The 23,789-nt window shown below is 49.8% G+C and overlaps 1 protein-coding gene across 1 annotated transcript in view; it reads right to left on the minus strand.

The window, feature by feature from the left end:
- Positions 1-23,789, minus strand: part of LOC149352684 (uncharacterized) — a 290,443-nt gene that overhangs the window by 202,458 nt on the left and 64,196 nt on the right. Inside the window, exon 2 of the mRNA XM_089581905.1 lies at positions 4,596-5,419. Coding sequence (XP_089438031.1) covers positions 4,596-4,884 — 289 coding nt within the window. The 5' untranslated portion in view covers positions 4,885-5,419. The remainder of the gene's footprint in view (positions 1-4,595; positions 5,420-23,789) is intronic.

Genomic DNA, 23,789 nt, shown 5'->3' on the forward strand with positions numbered 1-23,789 from the left:
GTGACCCCTCTCGCCGGTCCTTGCCGCACTATCTTTCCACCTTAAGCTTCCCACTTTCTCTCTTTCACCGCTACCCCTTCCTCCGCCTTTTCAGTCTCACCCTTCCTTCAGTATCGCCGTACTTTCATCTTTCGCCGTATTCTTCCCCTTGCTATATTTGTGTTAGTCACACCGACGACGACTCGCAAGCCACAAATAGTTTAGAAGAACTTCTTGTTGGGCGAGTTGGTGCATTGCTTGAAGGAACCGAGTTGCGCTATAAAAAAGACAGCCTCTTCGCCTCTCTGTCTGTCTCTTCGCTTTTCCTGTGGCTGTCTTTTTTATAGCGCAACTCGGTTCCTTCAAGCCACAAATAGGCGCCTAATAGCTGCGCTCAAAAACTACAAGACCAGTGGGCGGCTGCTACTTTCCCCGAGCAGTAGGGTTATCGGGAGCGCTGCCAAAGGTGGCTGACTGGGGTACTGATGGTCGACCTAATAAGAAACAAACGAACAAACAAGACTTTCTAGTTGGCTGTGATGCTCAAAAGTGGACCTCACAAAGATGTTGAAGGCATTTAAGATTTTTTTTTGTGCTGTCCCATGCTGGGATTTTTGTGTTTTACAAATTTCTCTATTTGTTTTCAACACCTATAGCGCCGAAAGGAGTAGTATTTTAAGGAAAACGGTTATAAAAAAGCCGGGAAGCAGTGATAGTAATGCGCACTCAAGTACATTATGCAATATATTACATAATGTACTTGAGTGCGCATTACTATCACTGCTTCCCAGTTTTCTAGAGTATCTGCATCGTATACGATGCACATACTCTAGATAACGATATTGCACCAATGCTTTTTTTTCGGCACCTGAGCAAACACCATCACACACATTTGCATGCAAGCGTAGCAATCTCATGACATGAAGACAAAAATGAAGGGAACAAAATTCCCCATTAAATTAAACGATGTCCCGTTTTGTAGCGTTGCAGACTGCGCTGCCCCTGATTTCTACGGCTGATTGACTACAACAAGATAAGAAAACCATTTGTGATTTTTCAGCCCTGCAGACTACACACGTAGTTAGCTACTCTAATGGCATCACGTCTCAGGAATGTATTTTCGAAAAGGAAAAGTATGGGAGCAAGAACATTGGAGAGATTACCGCAGCGTGCGTACTATACATACTAGAGATTATGAGCGCTATGCCCGCCCTGTTCCCTTAATATGCAGTCGCCAATGAATGAAACGATAAAGCGAGTGTGCGGTTGCCAGTAAATTCTGTGCCGTCCGGAAGCGTTCTTTCGGCCACAAACATACCTATATGGGATGCGGGTGTGCGGGAAAATACTTTATTTCGGTGCAGCCGCGCAGGGCAATCGCCTGCGCTGTGCCTTTACCAATTCAACCTGCTCCATCAGCTGGTAACATGACCAGGTGGCTGCGTCGCGAGGCAGCGCTTGAATTTTTTTTTTCCGAGAACGCGCATCTCGTAAACCCGGTGTCCATAGTTCGCACGTCATCGTCGTCATCAGTTGCAAAAGGTAATTCTGATATACGTATACCATGACGGTATTAGTGGAGATTAGTGTTGTGTCCTTTGACAGCAATATCTGTAACTTCGTACGTTATAGCGCCATATCACAGCGCCACCGCTAGCGCTTTGACTTTGAGCACGTCTACTGATTTCGTACGAATTTCACACAAGCAGTGAATATTCGTAAAAATAGTCGATTCGTATTCGATTCGGTTGGTAGCAACAGTATTCGTACTCGAATCGCAAACTAAGTATAACTATTCTTATTCGATTTGGTCGTCAAAACCTACCATTCTCTCACGTCTAGTCACAACACCAAGGCTGCACGCTTCGAGTTTCGCGTTTCGTTTACTGACGCCTCTGATATACTGTCCTTACCGTGTAAGGTGTGCATGCCATGTGCACGTGAAAAACACAATGCGCACCAGCACACGCGCATTCAATTGGTGGAGACGAGTGTGCATATGAAATTAGGAGCACTGACAAATTTTATGGCCACGAGAAAACTTCGAAGGACCGAGAAAAAATTGCTTTTATCACGCATACCCCGTAAACAGGTTACCAAATTAATGATAAAAAGGACGGGAATGAAGTCGCGCTCCATGCGTAGTGTGAAAAATTGGAAGCTAGCAGTTCATTCTATTCCATTAGATAGTAAAGTAGTCCCGAATATTTTCTAGTTAGTCCATACACCGTAGAAACGCGTCTTTAAGCCTAATATCTCATGATATTTGCATGCAAGATTGTCTGGGAATCTGACTGAGGCTCAACAGGCTTGACGCTTCGGTAGTAAGCGTTGCAAAGCTGCAATTTAGACTGCATTCCGACACACTAATCACAGCATAATTTCATTGCAAGTGTTTTTTTTTTGTGCTGCCCAGCCCGATATTGTCCATTTGGTGTCGTACAAGCAACAATATTTCCTGTAAATCATGAATTTTTGTCTCTTTGAGAAGCCTCAATGTTACCCGAATACTCGCGAGTGAGAATAAAGAGATAGAAAAAAAAATTCCTCTCCATTCACGGTCTCGGCGAAAAAAGCCTTGAAAAGGCGACCTGCAGAATGAGCGCAAGACAGGCAAGAGATGAGAGTACCGGGCGACCCTCCAGCCTTTTGGATGTCAATATTCCATCTAACGCAGAGTTCATCTCATTTTCGAGCTCCTCACAAACCACAACGCCACCTGGCGTCGGCCCGGGCCTGCTGTTGTGAAGAGACCAGCTTCTAGACGCCGGTTTATGACCGGCCCACAAATTCGAATAGCTTGCACGCGCGTCGAAGCTCCGGCCCAGCGGTACGCGAGCTGAGAAAACGCGCGGCTGAAACAGCTTCCGCGCGGGTGATTAACGCGACAGGCAGCGCTTTCCGCGCCGTCGGCGCTACGCGTGCCGCTATAGATCTCGCTCGCGCGCAGACCCGCAACCTGTGCGGCGGCGCGGGCCCAGCTTCGACCCGATGAAGCGCTCGCCCGCTGAACACTGCTGCCAGGTGGTGAAACCAAACGAGCGGCTGCCGAACCAGGTGGCGGACGCCCCAAGTGCTCGCCGTTGGGAGAAAACAACTTGCGTCGCGGATCAGTGTACGTGCGTGCGTGTGTCCGCGCAGTTCGGCTGCCGGTTAATGGCTCGGTAATGAAGCGTCAACGATCGACTGGGGCGGCGCTCTCCGCAGCCAACCCTTGGGCAGCATGCAAATGCGCGCCCGCGAGCAGGCGTGCCGCTGCGGGCCACGCAGCTCAACTTGGCGTGCGCGGCATATTTTCACGCCGGGACGCAGCGAGTCCTGTGTTATTTTCCTTTTCGTTGTGATGAAAGGCTCGAGCTCGCCGCCTGCCCCGACCGTCTGGCATCTTGATTTATTCATTTATCGGGTAGCCGACAGTGACGCTATAAGAATAACAATGAAAACTAAAAAAAAAGAAAGTTACATCTAGACATCCCAATGAGACCGTAAGATAGAATTACCAGGAAGTTTTGCAATCAGAAATACTTATCGGCACTTTTCAGTGCTCTTGTAGCACGCTGCACACGATCCGCAGTTCGACAACCGCGCTCCAGCTCAATACTTGCTATTTAGTTACATTGCGGCGTGCTTTCTGTCTGCTGTTTGTGGTCCTTATTTTTTTGCTCAGTCATTGTTTTCTTTAAAGTTGTAAGAGTACACGGGGACAAACTGAAGGAGCTATCAGCCATATTCGACACAGGTTCATCGACTGACAGTGTTTACTTGCCAATTTTAGGGTCATTTACGTTCTTTAACGTAAATACTACGTGGGCACCGCCAGGAGCAGCCTTCCGTATACAGTCGAGCCGAACATTAAAGCTATGCTGCCTGCGGGCTTGTACCCTTGCACAGGCTGAGCAAAACAAGTATTTCGGGCCTTGTCGGCAAAAAGACGAAACATATAGCTGGCCATTTCAAGGCACTGTCACAGATACCGCCGCCAGTCTGGTACAGAAGGACCTTATCTCTTTAGGAAGTCGACCCATTTGCTTTCCGCTTGCTACGCTGTTGACTTTGTGCCCAACGCTTTCCTGAGCTTTTGGTAGATCGAGCAGAATAAGCGCTAACGGTGGGTGGCTTTCGCTGTTTAAAATTATCCTACATACTGTTTCTAAGCAGCTTAGTTGCACAATGTATAGATTTTGGACCACGCTCGCACCCAAATACTTGTGTCCAAATGTTACGGGCAAAAATATCATGCGGTCGGCAGCGAAGGAACAAGATAAGGTTAAAAAGGCGAGCCAACGGGGGGAAACATCTTGTTCTTCTTTTTGTAAATCTTAAACCTTTTTTCTTAAACCTCTAAACCTCTAAACCTTTTTTAAACCTTAGTTTAAACCTTTTCTACCTTTCTTGCGCATTCAGCTCAGTCGCTCGGAAAAGCAGAAAATGGAGAGATCTTTTAAAACCTAGAAGGAAAAAAAGACACACCAACACACACAGACGAAAAGGGAACGGAAAGATGACAGGCATTGCGGAAACGGGAAAAGCATCTTCTCTGAAAGGTGATTTTCCCGCCCACTGCACCTTCGTGTGCCAGGCATGTGAGAGCGCGAAAGAGCCGAGCACGAACCCACCTGCGTAGGTGACGTTGGGCACTACGCCTTCGACGAGCGACAGGAAGGGGTGCTGCAGCTGGAACCGCGACGAGTCGGGGCCGCGCGCGGAACCGTTCCACGCGCCGTCCACGTACTTGTCGCACCCCTTGAGCTGGCGCTGCCAGTCGCCGGGAGCCCAGAGCAGAGCCTCGCCGCCGGCCTCGGTGGCGTTGGACGCCGCGTGTTCGGCGACTCCGCCAAGCGCAGCCCACCACGTCGCGAGCAGGGCAGCCAGGAGCAGGCGCGAGACCGCCGGGGCTCGGGCCATGGGTGCGAGCCGCGCTGAGCCTCGGGGCTACGAGCGAACAACGCGCGCCCGTTTCCGGGGGCCCCACGAAAGCGTTCGCCGTCGGCGCAGCACAGCTCTTGCCTGGCTGCAGCCGTCTCGGTGTTCGTGTCGAAAGAAGAACTTTTGCTGGTCTGAAAGAAGCTCGCAGCTAGACCGGAGAGGAACGCTAACGCCGAAAGCAGCCAACACCAAAACCTTGAAAACTAAACCGTAACTGCAGCGGCACGATAGAAGTTCCAAGGGGGGACGAACGTCAAAACCGTAACGCAACAGAGGGCGGAGCGTGAAAGGAGATTGTCTGCAGGTAGACGTCACAGGGAAGAAGGGTGCTTGCAGCGAGGAGCCTAGCTTTTCTTTATGGGTCGCCTACGGTGCTGCGAGCTCCGCTTAGGTGGGTAGGCATCTTCTCTTGCGGTGCAGGATGATAAGCTTGGCGCGACTGGAGGCTCTGCAGGTGTTGCTCATGCCGCTGGCCGAAAATGGCATCGATTCGGATCCCTCGGCGGGAAGCGGCCTGCGCAGAAGGGAAAAAAAGAAAGGAAACGCCCTTGAGCACATCGCTGCCGAGCTGACGGGCAATATGCGGACACCAGTAAGATGCGTACTTCTTAGCCAGTTTAGCCGCATAAGAAAAGTAAGAGGTCTCGACGTCTCGAAACTACGTTTCTCTTGCATCCTCTTCTTTTATCTACCGCAGAATAACGCTTGGCAGCTAGAAGCTTTTGCTTGCTTCAGTGAAAAGTAAAGAAAAATATGCAACTTAGCGCATATTTGCTGTCGCAAACTTCGTGAATTCAAAATTTTCTGAATTACAATTTAAATTAAAATTTATCTGCGTCAACAACAGCGGAAATAAAATTTTCAACTGAGTTTCAAGTTTTCAGTTCAGCTGGAAACGATTACATTGGGCCAAAGCTTATATCTATGAAGAGTGAGTGTTTATGCGACTGCATTTTGCAGGACACACTCCGCAGGTAGGTGACGCGTATCAATTTTTCGCCCACAGCGGTTCTGTAGCTTGACGCAACCTGCCGCCTCGGGATCAATGGCACAGCGCGAATGACGAACCATAAGGCTGTGGGTCGTGTTGTCGGCTCGAGGGCACCATGAGGCAGGATGGCGTGAGCTCGCGCTCACGCGACCCGGCAGGCGTTGCGTGCTGCGCATATTGTTACAGATGCGACACTCCAATGTGTTGCGAGATATTGTAGTGACTGAGTGAGACTAGTATGGCATGATAGCAGTCGTAAATCACTTTATACGGGACACCCGCTGTTTTGCGATAATTACACTTTTCCCAACAAAGCTCTGGCTCTTTGCGAAGAGTGCATCCCTCGATGTGGAAGGTGAAGGAGAGAAAAGCGTATACACGGGATAAATGCATAATGTAGACTCATCCTCGGACTATCTGGGGAACCTGACTTTTGCACGCTATATGAAAAGCCGGTACACCACTGTTCACGAAGGTAAACGGGGCTGGCGTTATTTTCCTCTCAGACATGACGCGGGGCAGCACTGTATAATCGAAGGCGAGGAGACAAACAGGGGCGGTGTCAGCGACCGACTTACTTATTTGCTACCACCTCTCCCAAGTACACGCCCATGTGCCTGGGCGGCTCGACATCGCCAAATCTATGTGATGAGAAGGCGCAGAATCGCGAATGTGCGCAACATTTAACGCTTTCATTCCTCACACACTAGCAGCAAGTTTTTCGCGAAAATTTCCCGCACGTGCGGTAATACGGACCCCGCTGGCAATGATTTTGAACAAGAAATACCTGTGGTGACGCCAGCTAGACACCAGCCAAGGTCCCTCAGAGGCTCCCACGAGAAAGCGCGCCATCGGTCATTGCGCAACCGAGCAAATGAAAGCCTTGCACTGGTACTCTACCAAAGCGCGCTGAGGATCTTGCAGGACAGAGGAAATGCTTACATTTCGCACCGAAAAAGATGGCTGGCGATGCTGGTAACGAGCAGTAAAGCGGGCTAGCGCAATATACCATGCATGCAACTGGCACATGACGCACAATGTTTCAGTCATTTCATGCTTCAGGCGACGAAATGGGGTGCAATCACACATTTCCTTAGTATTCCGCCATTAAGGAAGGAAACAAATGAAGAGATGTCCGCACGGGGTATTTTTGAAGCTGGAAGCTCTGCCATGTTGGTGTGTCGCCTTTGTTCTCGCGCTCTTTTCTAGAGATATCCTATCACCATGGAGACTCGACGGTGCAAGCGAGGGTTAGATTCATCTTGAGAAGGAAGCGCGAAACTGGACAGGCACAAAAGAGAGGCGACGAACACAGGCGCTGTGCGTCGTCGCCTTTCTTTTGTGTTTGTCCCGTTTCGCGCTTCCTTCTCAAGATCACTGACGTAAGTACAACTGTAAGTCAAACAGCGGCGGATCCAGCGGGTACTTCTGAGCGCTGAACTCTCAGGGGAATACATCGACCTGCGCTCTCCGATCTTTGAAACAGCGACTTGTGTTGAACGCAAGGGGTCACTGCTGGCTGCAGGGGCGTATTTACTGACCACGTTGGCTTTTGGTTTGCGCGGTCTCATTTTCACCATTCATATCTTGGAGGTTTTCGTCGAAAATAATGGGGTTCGGTATAGTTCACCTACGTAAAATTTCGAGCCTGGGGAAGTAGGAACGTTCCTCTCCCCTTCCTTTAAATACAACCCAGGCTGGCTATCGCAGTAAGAGCAATCAGCACGGCCGCTTTCTTGACGCCAGACTTGCAGAGCTGAGGGACAGGACTGAGCAACGTCAAAACAGGACTGTGAAGCTGAGTGGCCATCTGACTGGGGTTCATCCCGGCGCCAAGCTTTTGTGCAGAAGCATTCTTAGGCCAATAAACGCCAGTTTATGTAGCACGATGTTGCGTCCAGGTGAAGAAGATGTCCTGAAAAGAGTGCCAAAATTCACTGAGGCCACCAGCCGCATTAAGAAATTTTCCATGACATCGAAAAACTATATATCCATGGTTCTGTCGGCATGTGCGATGTAGAAGCCTTAGCGACTCAACTGTCACATGGCTTGACAAACTTTCAACATTCCTCCGCGAAGAGGCATGCGACTTCCACTACGTCTTCAGTAATACAGCTGGGGCAGCTGTAGCCTCTCCTGTCTTTACTCCGTGTCTGCCACCATTTGGTCGCGATGGCAACGATGACAGCATTACTGTGTGAAACTTTGATACTTAGTCCTTATTTCTGTCATGTGTTATTTTAATTCGCTTTCTTTTTCTTTTTTTAACCACGCTGCTAAACGCACGCTTGAGTTCCCCTTCATTGAAGCCAGTGAACTTTAAAATGCCTCTGAAAGTGGCTCTCAATAATGTTTCGGCATGTCTGGGATGTTAAAGGACGCCGCTTTACAAATATCGTCCTGCAAGAATTATTTGAACGCACTTTGTTGAAGATGAGCTATGCGCAATCAAAATTTGAACTTCCCCGTCTCCTCTCAATTTTCGCACGCCAAAATGTCGGCGCTTCTCCGCCGGCCCCACCCACTCGACCCCTCCCCTAATTCCGTCGGCTATAGGCGAGCGCGGTGTGGCCGCGGCCTTCGTAGCTGCGTGACGTCTGAAAATATTTGGCGCGGTAAACCAATGATAACCCCGAGCTGCTGACGTCACCTGAACGGCGTGACGTTGTATGCCAGGTTTCGCGCGAAAGCCCGGCACCGCGCGTCGTCGCGAAGTGGGCAAGCCGGAATTAAAAAAAAAAAATTTATTGTAAATTTCCAGCTCACTTTCGAGGTCTCGTACGCGGCATGAGCGCTCGGTGGCCTGTACTCTACGTAGTGCAAGCATTTTAAAGCCAAGCTCGAACGCACTTCTTTGCGGCCATTTAAAAGTACCTGATGCATACCGGAGAGTTTCGCACGACCTCGGATAGCTTAATGACAATAAAAAAACTCTACTTTATTTCTTCAAATACGTCACTTTCTAGATGTTTGACTTTTTGCCTGGCATCATTTCGACTTATTGTATTTTATCACTCGCCTAAGAATTTAACGTGTGCATTCTTTGCCAACAATTCTAACTATATATCGTGATAAGTTCATTAATTTAGTTACTAAGGCACCCTGGTGCTATTTCAGAGCCTCTAAGACAGCTTTAGTGGTTACGGAAGGCAAATGCAACCATATACTACTGGTGCCCATTAAGCAACTCTCTATTGTCGAGTAACATCAGAAACACCTGTCGACGTGTTGCCCACAGCACCCGGCGTTGCTTTGAGACACAAACATCATATATTTAGCTATATTATGTGTTACATATTACGATGCGGCAGTTGTATTAGTCGCTCATCAGAACCTGTTCATCCCTATATCTCCAGCTTGCTGTTTTGCATATGTTTTCTGGCACGGTAGCAATCGTGCAGTGGTGACACAAAAGACAGTGTTTTCTACAGAAACTCCTTCTCTCCCATCGAGTTCAGCTTTAACACAACAGAATGCTAGGCTGGCTGAGGTTAATGAAGTTGACGTAGGAATAACGGGGGAAAAGAAGTTACGTTTTTCTTTTTTGCTTTAGCACGACTGAAAGTTAGAACGCGATGTTTCTATCATGAATTTTAACGTTTGTGAACGCTGTTGGAGAGTCCTCAAGGAAAACTGCCGATTGAGAGCTTCTGTTGCTTATGCGCACCTAAATCCAAAATAACTAAAACCTAACCAAGCGGTCACTAAGCCAAACTGGCAGCATCGGAATATGTTGGTGGATTGTCGAATTCGTGTACAGACGCTAACAAAATGTATGCATAAATATAGTATGAAAAAAAAAAAATCTGAAATAGTAGGATACAGCTAGCAGCAAAAGTGTACAGGATGCGTATGGTCGGAAAGGATTGTCTTACGGCTCTTACTCGCGATTTAGTCGCCTGGAATTCGAGCACGTACGTTCCCTCTTATTTGGAGGCATTTAAGGTGATTAAGCTCAGTGACGGCGCCGATATAATTTTTTTTTCGCACACCCATATCCCGTGAGTCTTTGCTGCTGACGAAACACATACAGGATGTCCGAATTTGCGAAGCAGCGTATTATATGGAGAAAAGTTCCACCAACTTCTGAAAACTCCGTAGTCCATATTGGCTAAAAGTATATAGCATAGAAGAAATTGAGGGATTAGCTTTAGTTTCCTTTCGCCAAAACTAAAACAATCTAGGCAGAAATCGCTCATTCCAAGTCTCGCGACACATCTAAGCGGAGGGAGCGAATAAAGCAGGCAAATACATAGGCTCAGCGTAGGAGTGGACGTAAATTGCGCGTTCGGGCTCAGGTTCGCCCTTTTTTCAGGCTGATCAGTCACCGGAAAGCCCTCAGAGCGACGCGCCTCGGTGAACACCTGATTATCGGGGCAAAGGGCAAATACTGGATCCTTTGGCATATAGTTTTCTAAGCCGAATATAACGAGGACAGATCAGTCACTGCCGGCTCCCCCTCGCGCTATTCAAGCGTATTCGGTAGACTTGAATCGTATGCAGGAAAGCGTGAACAACCATTAGTGATGCAAAGCTTCGCCGGGAACACTGCTGCGCTGGCGACAGCGTGAGCCCTTGCCCGCTGGCTGCTGCGGAGTGCGTTGGCAAGATCCCACATTCTTTGGCGCTTTCAGGAGTGCGCGCTCACTTCTTGCGCTTGTGCGATGCGCGCTCCTCTGTGGAGCATCTATCACTGTCGCCGTGTCCTCAAGCCCGTAATCCATGCATTCCAAAGGCGGGTTCTTGTTCACAGTCGAGACCTGCTCGTCCTTTTGTTATAACTAACTTATGTCGCATAAACGCGTGCTTTACTGCCGGAAAAAAAAGAGGAAAAAACAAAAACAAGAAATACGGGGTGCGGGTAAACCTTAGGAGCGAAGCCGGCAGCAATTGGAAGCACGTACACAGCATGTGGAGGAGCCGGAGACAGCGCAACTCATAAAGCCAGCGAGATAGCTCCGGTCTCACCCGCGACCGCAACCCGCTGCGCGGGCGAAGCGGCTCCTTCCGAGTCTAAAGCATCCCGATGGCCGTGCTCGAGCAGAATGCCTTAAGGGCCGAGCGCGGCGCACGTTTCGCCCATATCCGAGGATGGAGCGGGAAAGGAGGAGCGCCAACGGAGGCACGACCGCACAGCGCGGCGGCGGCGCGCATTCCGGTCGCTGAAGAAACGCGGCCGACAGCGCATTAGCCGCGGCGGGAATCCGCCGTCGGGACGGGGACAACGCGGCGGGGCCAAGCGCCGCCGGAATTACCCGGCTCAACCGGGGTGCAGCCCGCGAGGCACGTGCTCTCTCAAGCTGCGCCCCCCCCCCCCTCCCCCTCTCTCCCCGGAGACCAGAAACGGCGCCGCGCACCCTGCTCAAAAATTTACGCCTCGCGGCGCCACCCAAGGCGCCTTTATTGCACGCCACGGTCATATAGGGCCGCACGTCATAGTGGGCCCTTTGCGGCGACCAAACACCGCGGAACTGCCACTACGGGGGGTATGATGGCTGACCAGACGCCGCTCGCGGTCGGCCCTGTAGTATGCCCGTGCCTCGCGACACGCAGAATTGGTCCTACGGTGGTGAAAGCTTAGACTCAATACCCCGCCAATGAAGCAGCATTTTGATGGGACGGAATGAAAAGTCCCCGCGAATGACCAGTTCCCTCGCCACCAGCATATATTTAAACGTAACAATATTTTTGGTAATATTCGGTCGCCCAATAGACATCTTGCTGTTGGTCTATGATACCTGAAATATTTGCCCTGCTGCCCCGTCAACATCCTTACTCAGCATGGCTAACGCGCGACACAGCTGGAAAAGCCTTCCGGATACCTCATAGTGGATTTTGTACTTTGTTTCAAATGCCAACAAAAAATGTAGCCACGTACCTAACTGGAGCAGACATTTCGTGAAGAGTGCTCCTTCTTTAAAGGACTTTTGGTCTCCAAACCAGGGGTCTCCAAACTTTTCGGCCAGAAGCCCGGATTGTAGATTTGTCAAGGCGACGAAGGCCGGACAATAAATACATAAAAATAAAAATATACCGAATAATACTAGATAATGACTGGCCTCCGGTATAAATGGCTACTTTTGCTTTATTTTGACACATTTATTCAACTTCCAAGCAATATGCAACAATTACAGCGCAGAACGGTCAGCGTGATTATGCATAATTACATAGGAATGCATATAGAATATTACCTTCGAATACAAATACAAAAAAAACTACATCGCACCCAGCAGCGGTCAAGCGAAGCAGCGTAAGAAGTCCCCAAGAGGAACAATCGCGCGACGACAGGCAAATTTCAGCCCGCAAGCCAACTCAACCGAATGTAGTCAACCTCATGTAAACGCCCAGCATAATTAGCGTTGGCGAACACGAGATCTTCCATTCCTGTCGTTATGCTACCAGTTCTTCCTACTAACAGTGTCTTCGCAAATTATATTTGACGCCTCCTTAGAAATTTGTTAAGATCCCACGCCTCTCTAGCGAAACCTTTCTTTCTGTGTCGTCCTCACCTAGGGCCAGACAGCTAGACTTCGGCCGTTCGGAATTGACTGCACTCAGGTTACGGTTGCAGGTGCGATCCGTACTAATGACCAAGCTAAAAACAGACACAGCTCGGCTTACATGGCCGAACACGAATCAGAAAGGATAATCTATTAGAGCCCAATGCACGCCCGAGAGCAGGCCTGCTGCTTGTTGCGGGCCGAGGGCAGGCCTGACGCCATTAGGGGGGGGGGAGGGTGTTCTCCGCGTTGGATGCCTTCCGCGGGGCAAAGTTTGGAGACCCCCCCTCTTTAACCTATATATCTCCCTCCTCTACCGTGTGGCTATAAAAAAAATGACACGCGCACACACACACACACACACACACACACACACACACACACACACACACACACACACACACACACACACACACACACACACACACACACACACACACACACACACACACACACACACACACACACACACACACACACACACACACACACACACACACACACACACACACACACACACACACACACACACACACACACACACACACACACACACACACACACACACACACACACACACACACACACACACACACACACACACACACACACACACACACACACACACACACACACACACACACACACACACACACACACACACACACACACACACACACACACACACACACACACACACACACACACACACACACACACACACACACACACACACACACACACACACACACACACACACACACACACACACACACACACACACACACACACACACACACACACACACACACACACACACACACACACACACACACACACACACACACACACACACACACACACACACACACACACACACACACACACACACACACACACACACACACACACACACACACACACACACACACACACACACACACACACACACACACACACACACACACACACACACACACACACACACACACACACACACACACACACACACACACACACACACACACACACACACACACACACACACACACACACACACACACACACACACACACACACACACACACACACACACACACACACACACACACACACACACACACACACACACACACACACACACACACACACACACACACACACACACACACACACACACACACACACACACACACACACACACACACACACACACACACACACACACACACACACACACACACACACACACACACACACACACACACACACACACACACACACACACACACACACACACACACACACACACACACACACACACACACACACACACACACACACACACACACACACACACACACACACACACACACACACACACACACACACACACACACACACACACACACACACACACACACACACACACACACACACACACACACACACACACACACACACACACACACACACACACACACACACACACACACACACACACACACACACACACACACACACACACACACACACACACACACACACACACACACACACACACACACACACACACACACACACACACACACACACACACACACACACACACACACACACACACACACACACACACACACACACACACACACACACACACACACACACACACACACACACACACACACACACACACACACACACACACACACACACACACACACACACACACACACACACACACACACACACACACACACACACACACACACACACACACACACACACACACACACACACACACACACACACACACACACACACACACACACACACACACACACACACACACACACACACACACACACACACACACACACACACACACACACACACACACACACACACACACACACACACACACACACACACACACACACACACACACACACACACACACACACACACACACACACACACACACACACACACACACACACACACACACACACACACACACACACACACACACACACACACACACACACACACACACACACACACACACACACACACACACACACACACACACACACACACACACACACACACACACACACACACACACACACACACACACACACACACACACACACACACACACACACACACACACACACACACACACACACACACACACACACACACACACACACACACACACACACACACACACACACACACACACACACACACACACACACACACACACACACACACACACACACACACACACACACACACACACACACACACACACACACACACACACACACACACACACACACACACACACACACACACACACACACACACACACACACACACACACACACACACACACACACACACACACACACACACACACACACACACACACACACACACACACACACACACACACACACACACACACACACACACACACACACACACACACACACGCGCACGCACGCGCACGCACACACGCGCACACACGCGCACGCACACACACGCACACACGCACACACGCACACGCACGCACACGTGCACGCACACGCGCGCGCGCGCGCGCGTGTGTGTGTCACGTGAGGTACGACTTAAAGGGAAACTCGAACGTTGATTTTTTTTAGAATCAGACGAGATTCAAGGATTCGAATGTATAAAACTTGTAGGTAAAACAATCCGTTTTTTTTGCGCTAACACTTAAAACGGTGACGTAATCGCCGATTAAAGCCGCGACAATGTGCAGGATCACAGCTTTGTGTTGTGCGGAGAAGCTCGGCGATGAAGTCATGTTGAGAAAGATTTCAGACTTTTGGTGCCTTCGACCAATTCTTTCTGTGCTTCGTCGAATGTCAAGAAACGCTCCGCGGCGCATGCTTCGATTTCGGGCAAGTGTTCCTGCTTAGGAAGTGTACCGCCGCCTATCCGGCACTGCGTAGTGCAGAGAAGCCTGAACGCCGTCCCGGCTCAAATCGGCGATTACGTCATCATTTCAAAATATACAACAAAGACTTCGTGTGCTTCCCCTGCAAGTTTCACACAATCTAGGCCTTTAACTTTGTCGAATTCGTAAACAACCTTGTAAGGGGTCCTTTAAGCCATGGTGCGATGTTTCCGAGGCTTAGTTGGACTGGATGGAAATGGCATGCAGTCAGTCGTTTTGGTGGCATTTCATTCTAGCACGTAGTGCACCTAAAATTTGCGTAACCACAGGCAGAATTCTATATCGGCGGGGTACTTTTTCTTATAACCTATTTCCTTTTAAAGTTTTATTGTAATGACTCCCTTACCGGTCGCTCAGTACCAGCGGCGTTCTGCCACTGAGCTTGAGGTCATAGGTTTGACCTGAGCAGCGGAAGTCGCGCTTTACAGCGAAAAGCAGTTACAGGCAGCTCGCCCATGATGGCTACCACGTCGTTCGCCACAGCACAGCGAAGGCAGCACGAGCGCTCCTCACGCAACCGTGGTCGCTTTGTCTCTCAGCGGCTGAGGGAGGAGAGGTCGCGCTAAGCTCCTTCGCCATGGCAGGCGCGAGATCAGCCGCAGCCAGCAATCGAGATCCGTCATGCTTATGAGCGTGAGAATAGTCGGCCACGACAAAATCCAGCCCTTAAGTTTCGCACTTCAAGCAACACTTAGAAGTTCCAAGCGCTGCTTCGGGCGACCTGCCTTCCCTGCAACAGTAGCGAGCTATACTGAGTGACGCCGCGCTCGTGAGGCACACGCCACGAGTGACGCGCGCTTTGACCCTGTGACGTCAGAGAAAATTAGACGCTGAACGTCGTGACACCGGTCAACATGCCATTATACAACTATTGCCGTAAAAAGAACGCCTCGTTGACGTGAACGTCATGACGTCTTCGGAGTTCGGGTCCCTGAATAAGGTATACGGCAATGACTCGAGGGCAGGGAAAAAAAAAAGATATGTAAATCCGTGGTTTTAGGGAGTCATGTGGTCATTCAATAGTTAGTGAGCATGCTTGAAAGATGAAACGTACGAGGACGATTCCGCATGAAACTTCCACACATTCGCAGTCCCCAGCGACCCATCGTAGAAGAGTTGGCCGGCGGCGCCTCTGTTTTCTTTCGACATGTGCAGGCACCGACTTCTTAATGCCGTGTTCTACAAAAACAACTATGACAGTGAAAACAACTGCGAGTAAGTGTATATCATTTAAAACTGAATATTAACAAAGGTTAACACCATCCACGGCCAAGAAGGGAACGTAATGAGCGTAGCAATGTGACACAAACAGGTTTGCACAGGAGTGCATAGGTTATCTCCGCTGCCACTTCACATTCAGAAGGAATGCACGGTCCGTGCCAGGTAGTTAACTTTAAGTAGGCATTTATAAATGACAGAAGGCGCTCGCTTTATATCTGAGAGTTGAAGAAGAGTTGGAAGTGGTGCACGTGTATGTCAAGAGTGAAAAGGGGCGGGGGCATGATCGTTACAAAAGTATTGTCGAGATTACCTCCGTCGAAAACTACGTGTTTGTTATTAGTGCTCTCAAAGGGCCATCACTGAAAATCCACCGGCCAGCTGGTCACGTCAGCAACAACAAAAAAAAAAAAAATCACGAAATAAAACGAGGCAACTTTGTAACTTGACAGGTTTGTGTAGTTTGCTTTAGAAGCATTTTGAGCGTCGCTAATTGTCGTTCAAACAAATAGCTAAAATTATGCGCTCATCGCGGGAACAAGCTTTTGTGCACTGAGACGTCTACAGACTCTGGGCAGCGGTCCGCAGGATTGGGTGCACTTTAATTCATAGCCCAAAGTGCAAGCTGGCGCCAACAATCGCGACCTCATGTGCCGCCATATGCTGACATATCTCTTCATTGCTGCGCGGGGAGCTGTTATTTCTCTGCAATATCTACTCGAATGGCTTGAGAAAATAAGACACGCGTCTTCTACCGCGCCTCAGAAATACAGAAATTGCTCACAACGCTGCGCGCGATGAGTGCAGCCTTTGTCAAAAATATACGGCCCAAGCGATTCACTTCCAAGCAGTGTAGTCAGGCTTAACTCTGGAAGTCCAAGCTTTGCTGGAGTGTATGAAACTTCTCACCTACCGCAGATTTGCAGCCACGCTGCATGGGCTAGAATTTAATGCGGTGAGCTGTACATTTTTGTCAAAAGGCTGTATTTCACGAATTACCGCGCTGACAGACGGGCAGCTTTGAAGAGCGCGATACGCAATGCGGTGTTATTGCCCTTCACCGCCTCGGGCTTCCCTTTTCAGGAGATGCCTGAATGGCGTGGCGTAATGAATCGGCCTACAAAGTCCAGTCGGCCTTTCCTGCGCCGGATACGTTAAACAGGCGAGCGCCGAAGGCGGTTCATTAGTAGCCGCGCACTGCCTGAAGGTTTCGGGAGTGCTCAGCGTGCACTCGCTGAAATTTGAAAGAAGCAATGAAAGATACAGAAAGGGAGATAAAAGACAGGCGAAGGAGGAGCCGTAACAAGCGGCGAGAGAAGCGGCCCATGGGCGCTCCGGAGAAAGAGACGTATCCGTGGCGGGAGAAGAAGACGCGGCGGCGGAGCGCCACGCGACGGTAGCGGAGCCGGCGTCACGCACTGTTCCGTTGGGCGCACTGGGATGCGGAAACCGTGACTGGGCCCAAAGGGAAGCAAAAGACCCTAATGGAAAAATCAATGGAGCAGCCCCCCTCCGCATTTCACCACAGTGTGAGCGCATGACCACGGCGCCTTGAGAGGCACGTTGCGCGCTGCACGGAAGGACGCGAGCTGCGGGAGCCGCCACCGCGACGACGCACGCAGGTGGGGCCCCGGTAATGGGAGCCCGCCGTCGCCGCCGCCCAGCCCGCAGAGAAATGGCGATCAGCTCGCGCTCTGGCCGAATACGGCCGCTCTGGAAAGTGGGCTGTTTACGAGAACGTTCGAAAAGTATGCACGTACGCGGCAACCAGTTTCCCGGTTTAGGTGTTTGGGTCGCAGCTGCCTCACTCCGATACATTCTGTCCGTGGCCACAACAGTCAACTGCCATCAAGGCTTACAAGGCACTCTTTTGTTTTTTTGAGAGAGACTGCCTTGATTGACAGACTGTGATTATTTCCCGTTCCTTCTCTCTTTCCTCTTTAATTCCCCTCACTCCGTTCCCCTGTGCAGGGTAGCCAACCGGAATCCTTTCTGGTTAACATCCCTGCCTTTCCCTCTCTCTGTATCTATCTATCTCTATACTTTTTTTCCTTTGTGAAATTGCGATGCTGGTGGTCGTACCTCTTGGGCATTTGTTCCGCTCCTATGCAGCATAGGAACCACTGGGCCGTTATTCACACAGGCTCAAGCGCCTACTCTAGAGCGACCGTATTTGTAGTTGATTGGTATAGACAGGGCTCTGATTACGCGCAATCAACGCATGATACAGCAGCCTGCACATAAGCAGAGTGTTAAGACTGAATGGTTTCACTCTTTTTTATATGAGAAACAAAAAAAATGCAGCCTCTCATGCGGCCCGTTTCAGTTCTTGTTTTTCTCAGTTTACTTAGCTTCGGAATTTCAAAGCGCCTAATCTGTCTGTTCCTTGGTTTCAGCCGGGAGTGTGAACGGCCAAGATATAACCTTGCAAGCATCGGCCGCAGCGGCTCAGTGGCTGTGGCATTCGGGTGTTGAGCATGAATTGGCCGGTTCGATTCCGGTCGCGGTGGGCGCATTTTAATGGAGATGTTACGCAAAATCGCACATATACTGCGATTTTGGCGCCATGGGAAAGGAACCCATGCAACAGCATAACTGACCGCAGCCCTCCAGTACGCTGCATCTCATAATTTCTACTGCTGCTTGGGCACGTGAAAACTTGATATTCATAGAAACAACCCTGCAGACCCTTGAATGCGCTTCCCAGTGATTGCGTCCGCGCGTTTTTTTTTTAAACTTCAGCAGTGCGGGACTGCTCGGTGCCGCACCGAACTCGCATGCTGTCATCACTTGACCCTGCGCCGGAAAGACATGCGTGTCAGTGGCAGATTTATGATCGAATTCGCAATAGGCTGGTGCTCCGTCGCGTTCCAAGTTCCCTTCTCCTCTTCCTTTTTAATCCGAACGCGATGAAGCGTAGAATTACATACTCATTCGAAGCAATGTTCAGTCAACGGCAGCCAGTATTGAGGAAGGTTTTTACATAAACATTAGGTTCACGACCACGTGCCTTTACGGGCAGGCTAGGGAGGAGCATCGCCCAAAATCCATCGCAGGCAGCTGGCAGCGCCTTCTGTAAAGCAGAAAATACGCGATGAGAGTAAGCTCCAACACTCGAGGACTGCAGAGTGTCTTGAAAGGAAAAAAAAAACATTAACTCAATAAATCGCGGAAAATGGCGAAGAGAAGGCATCGTTGCTGCGTGTTAGGACTGAAGCGCGCCTTCTGCAACCTCAGGAACGATGGCAACCGAGGTAAGAAAACTCACGCACCATAAAAAAAAATGGGGGTAGGGTGAAAGTGAGGGGAGACTTCTTTTTCTCCATAGAGGCAAAGCGCACCACACTTAGAGGATAGCGGCGTGCCCGCATCCTCTGCTCTCCTTGCCTTCCCCTCTTCTTTCCTCCCAGTCTGAGTGCATTCCACCTTTGGCCCACCTAGCCAGCGCTGCTCGAGAACTTTCGAAAGCCTCTCGACGCCTGAGCCCAATCTGGGGCAGGTTCCCATTAGATAATGCAGCTTGCGCGTACGGATGCCCGGCGAACACTCCAGATTAACCGCCCAGGCAAAGCTTGCGCCACTTCTGCGTCCGCTTTGGAGGGGTAGGACCGGGGCTCGTTTTGATCTCCGTTTTCTCTAACTCCAGGCCGCGCTTTCCTCTGAGTGCATCATAAAAACATTTCATAAACTTGGGGAAGGGCTTACGGAACGAGAGTTTACAACACGCGGAATCGCCAGATAGCGGAATCGCGCTTCTGTCCTAAATGTAGGAGTAAGTAAAGTTTCTGCAAGCGTTTTCAGAGCATCTTAGCGAATCTTGAGCGTCAAATGTGTACGCCAAGAAAAAATGAACTGCCAGATGAAGTTGTTAATTAAGTGCGCGATCTGGAATTTAATACACCTAAGTTAACTAATTTCTGCCAGTTGCAGGCCGTTACGTGGTCCCAGTTGCGTTATCGCTAACGGCTGCCTTAAACTTAGAGGCACTTACCATTTTATGACTCAAGTTTGGGCGGCCTGGGGCAGGTAATTCTATTTGTTGCCGTCTTTCATTGGGAATTCAGGTTAAAACATAATATGCAGAGCTAAATAGGAACAAAGAATAGATGTATTTGAGGTTCTTGATTACGCTGTCCACTCGGCATATATTCAGTATCAAAAGTACTATAAATAACAACACGCTGGCTTTCCAAACAAAAAAAAAAACTTGCAACCCTTACACTAATGACGGTTCCGCGCTTCTCATCCTACAAGCGTCGCTCGCCAAGCGCTCGGTTTAGATAACCAGCGAGTTTAAGGTCCACGAGAATATTTCGTCGAACCCAAACACTTGGGCCACTCCGGGCCGACCTTGATTGCATTAGGGCAGCGCGCTTGAAAGGCTGGCGGAAGGGCTGGGCGGCCGACAGCAATTTCCAAGCGGCCCTTGCCTTCAGTGTCCAGGGGACTGCTTGGTCGTAAACGGTAGCCTTTCAGGCTAACCCAATAAGGGCCACACGGAGTCCGCATACTGCCGCCTGGAAAGGTACACACGGAAAACACAACCACGCGCGTACACGAATAGGCAGCCACCTCGCAAGAAAAGCTTGATTGGATTCGTCCAGAAGTGTATACCCTGGCGTTTCCTTGTTTTTCCTTCTTTTTCTGCGCCCGTCCGTGCCTTCGGTAAGAGGCTGCCTGTACTTCGTGAGCCACACACCAATGAGCATTTTCGGTTCTCTCCAGGGGGCAGTCAGGGTATATGGTCGCAGATGAAATCATTATTAATCTGAGTGCCAGTCCGCCTACATTAGTACGCGACGGAATGGTGGGAATGTTTCCTCCATCAGCGATCACCTGGTTCGGAGAGAGGGAAATAAGCGCGTATGAATGGCTGTGTGTCTCGCGCTTTACTTACGGGAGCGTTTTTGTTCTTTCTGCTCTCTAGACAGGGCTGTTGCCGCTAATTCATTAACTTCCGAGCAGCAATAGCTCGTGCAATGTCCTTAAGTCATAAAATATATAGGGCCGGCAGTAAGAAAAAAAAATTCAAAGACGGCTTGAGCCAAGTTAACTTTTTTTTTTGTGAGTGTAATAGCGTTCCGTGATTGACCGGAGCACGACCACTGGTCATCCTCAGAGTGGCTCCAGACGAAGTCACTATAGGACTCCGTGCACCGGAGCCTCAGAACCCATTACCAGGAATTCGGGACAGCGCCTAGCCAGTGCCGCTAAGCCAGCGGCCTATCACGTTGTGTTCTGCAGCCACTCAGTCCTTCCTTCCTTCCTTCCTTCCTTCCTTCCTTCCTTCCTTCCTTTCTTTCTTTCTTTCTTTCTTTCTTTCTTTCTTTCTTTCTTTCTTTCTTTCTTTCTTTCTTTCTTTCTTTCTTTCTTTCTTTCTTTCTTCTTTCTTTCTTTCTTTCTTTCTTTCTTTCTTTCTTCCTTCCTTTCTTTCTTTCCTTCTTTCTTTCTTTCTTTCTTTCTTTCTTTCTTGCTTTCGTCCTTCCTTCCTTTCTTCTTCCTTCCTTCCTTCCTTCCTTCCTTCCTTCCTTCCTTTCTTCTTCCTTCCTTCCTTTCTTTCTTCTCCCTGCCTTCCTTTCCTTCCTTCCTTCCTTCCTTCCTTCCTTCCTTCCTTCCTTCCTTCTTCCTTCCTTCCTTTCTTCTTCCTTCCTTCCTTCCTTCCTTCCTTTCTTCTTCCTTCCTTCCTTTCTTTCTTCTTCCTTCCTTCCTTCCTTCCTTCCTTCCTTCCTTCCTTCCTTCCTTCGGAGGTGAGCGGGCGTCAGAGGCAAGTGAGTCAAACAGGCGACCTAGCTCTCGCTTAAATTCGCGTTACAGAGTCATAACCATCCTGTGAGTTTTGTCATAACCAGATGCATATGAAAAATAAACGCCCATAAAAAAGATACGGAAGTGAGCAAACGTTATATAGGCAAGAAAGAGTCTCTGTGGGTGCACATATCGACACATCTGTAGTGAGCGGCGGCACAACGCCGAAGCCAGAATAAACACTATATATAGTGTTTATTCTCCTATAGGAGGCAGGATAGAAAATAAAATGTAAGCAATCTATTTCAGTGTAAATTACTACAAATTTTTTTTATAAATAAATTGTACTACACTGCACCTACATGATTGTGACCCGGCAATCAATTCGGAATTCAACGGGTTTTTAGTGTTTGAACCAAAAAAAATGCATCAGGCAGCGTAGCTGCTATTATGACGCCCACAAATCGAAAAGCTGTTGAGAACAAAATCAGACTACTCCAGTCAGCCTTTAACAAAAGGCAAGATCTGAACCTGCAAGTTACCTTAAGGAAATAAATTGTAATAGACAGTCAGTTAATGGCTATGTCGCATTCCCAAATTGAAGTGCAAAGCCGGCACGAGCAAACGCGAAGCCGGCTTCCGATGTTTCCCTCCAAGAAAAAGCCAACAAAAATATCTCCACCTACAGGATCCGGGTGAGCGTACTTCAAACCGAAGGCCGGTGATACGGGCCGGATGGCGTTCTGAACTGCTATCGCGCAAAGAATGTTGCGGCTTCCATGAGCGAGTGAAGATTCGAGTACCGTTGAAACGAAGGAAACGAAAGAAACGCGAGACGCAAAAAAGCATCCGCGCATCTGCGGCCTTCCCTCGGGGGAGTGCTTCCGTCACGAGTGTGGGTAGCGTCGAGCGGCCGGCCAGTGCGCGCAGCGTCGGCTGCGACCGAGGTAAGCGGACGGCGTCGCGCCAGGTCGTTTCGATCACCGCGAAAAGACGAGGACAGTGTTGTGGCCGGCCGTTACCATAGCGGCAAGCAGAGCCGCTGCTGTAACCCAATTGCCGGTCCGTGTACACACACGCACACGCCCTGGCTCGAGCCGCCGCCGTATGTGCTCGTCTCTCTCCTCACCCGGGCACTCCTTTCGCGCGCGCGAGGCCGCCTTTGTCTGCGCAGCTCCCGCCGCCGCTTTCTGTGTCTGCGCCTCTCTTAATACCGGCGCCCATCTTTTCTGCCTTGATTGCGCTAGTGCCTGACAGCGGCACTATCTCCCATTTCCAGATTCCGATTCCCTACGCTTTGCCTTGTCTCCGCTGCCTTCAACCGCCCTCTTCCCACTTCGCCTCTCTGCGCCCGATCTACGTTTCACTCCTGCCCTCCTCCCTGCGTGCTCTTCGCGGCGGCCGCCTTTCATCAGCCTGTTGGCTTTTATGTCCGCGCAAC

The sequence above is a fragment of the Amblyomma mixtum genome, chromosome 3 (genome assembly GCF_055824585.1).
Source record: "Amblyomma mixtum isolate Tamu chromosome 3, ASM5582458v1, whole genome shotgun sequence".
NCBI classification, from domain to species: Eukaryota; Metazoa; Arthropoda; class Arachnida; order Ixodida; family Ixodidae; genus Amblyomma; species Amblyomma mixtum.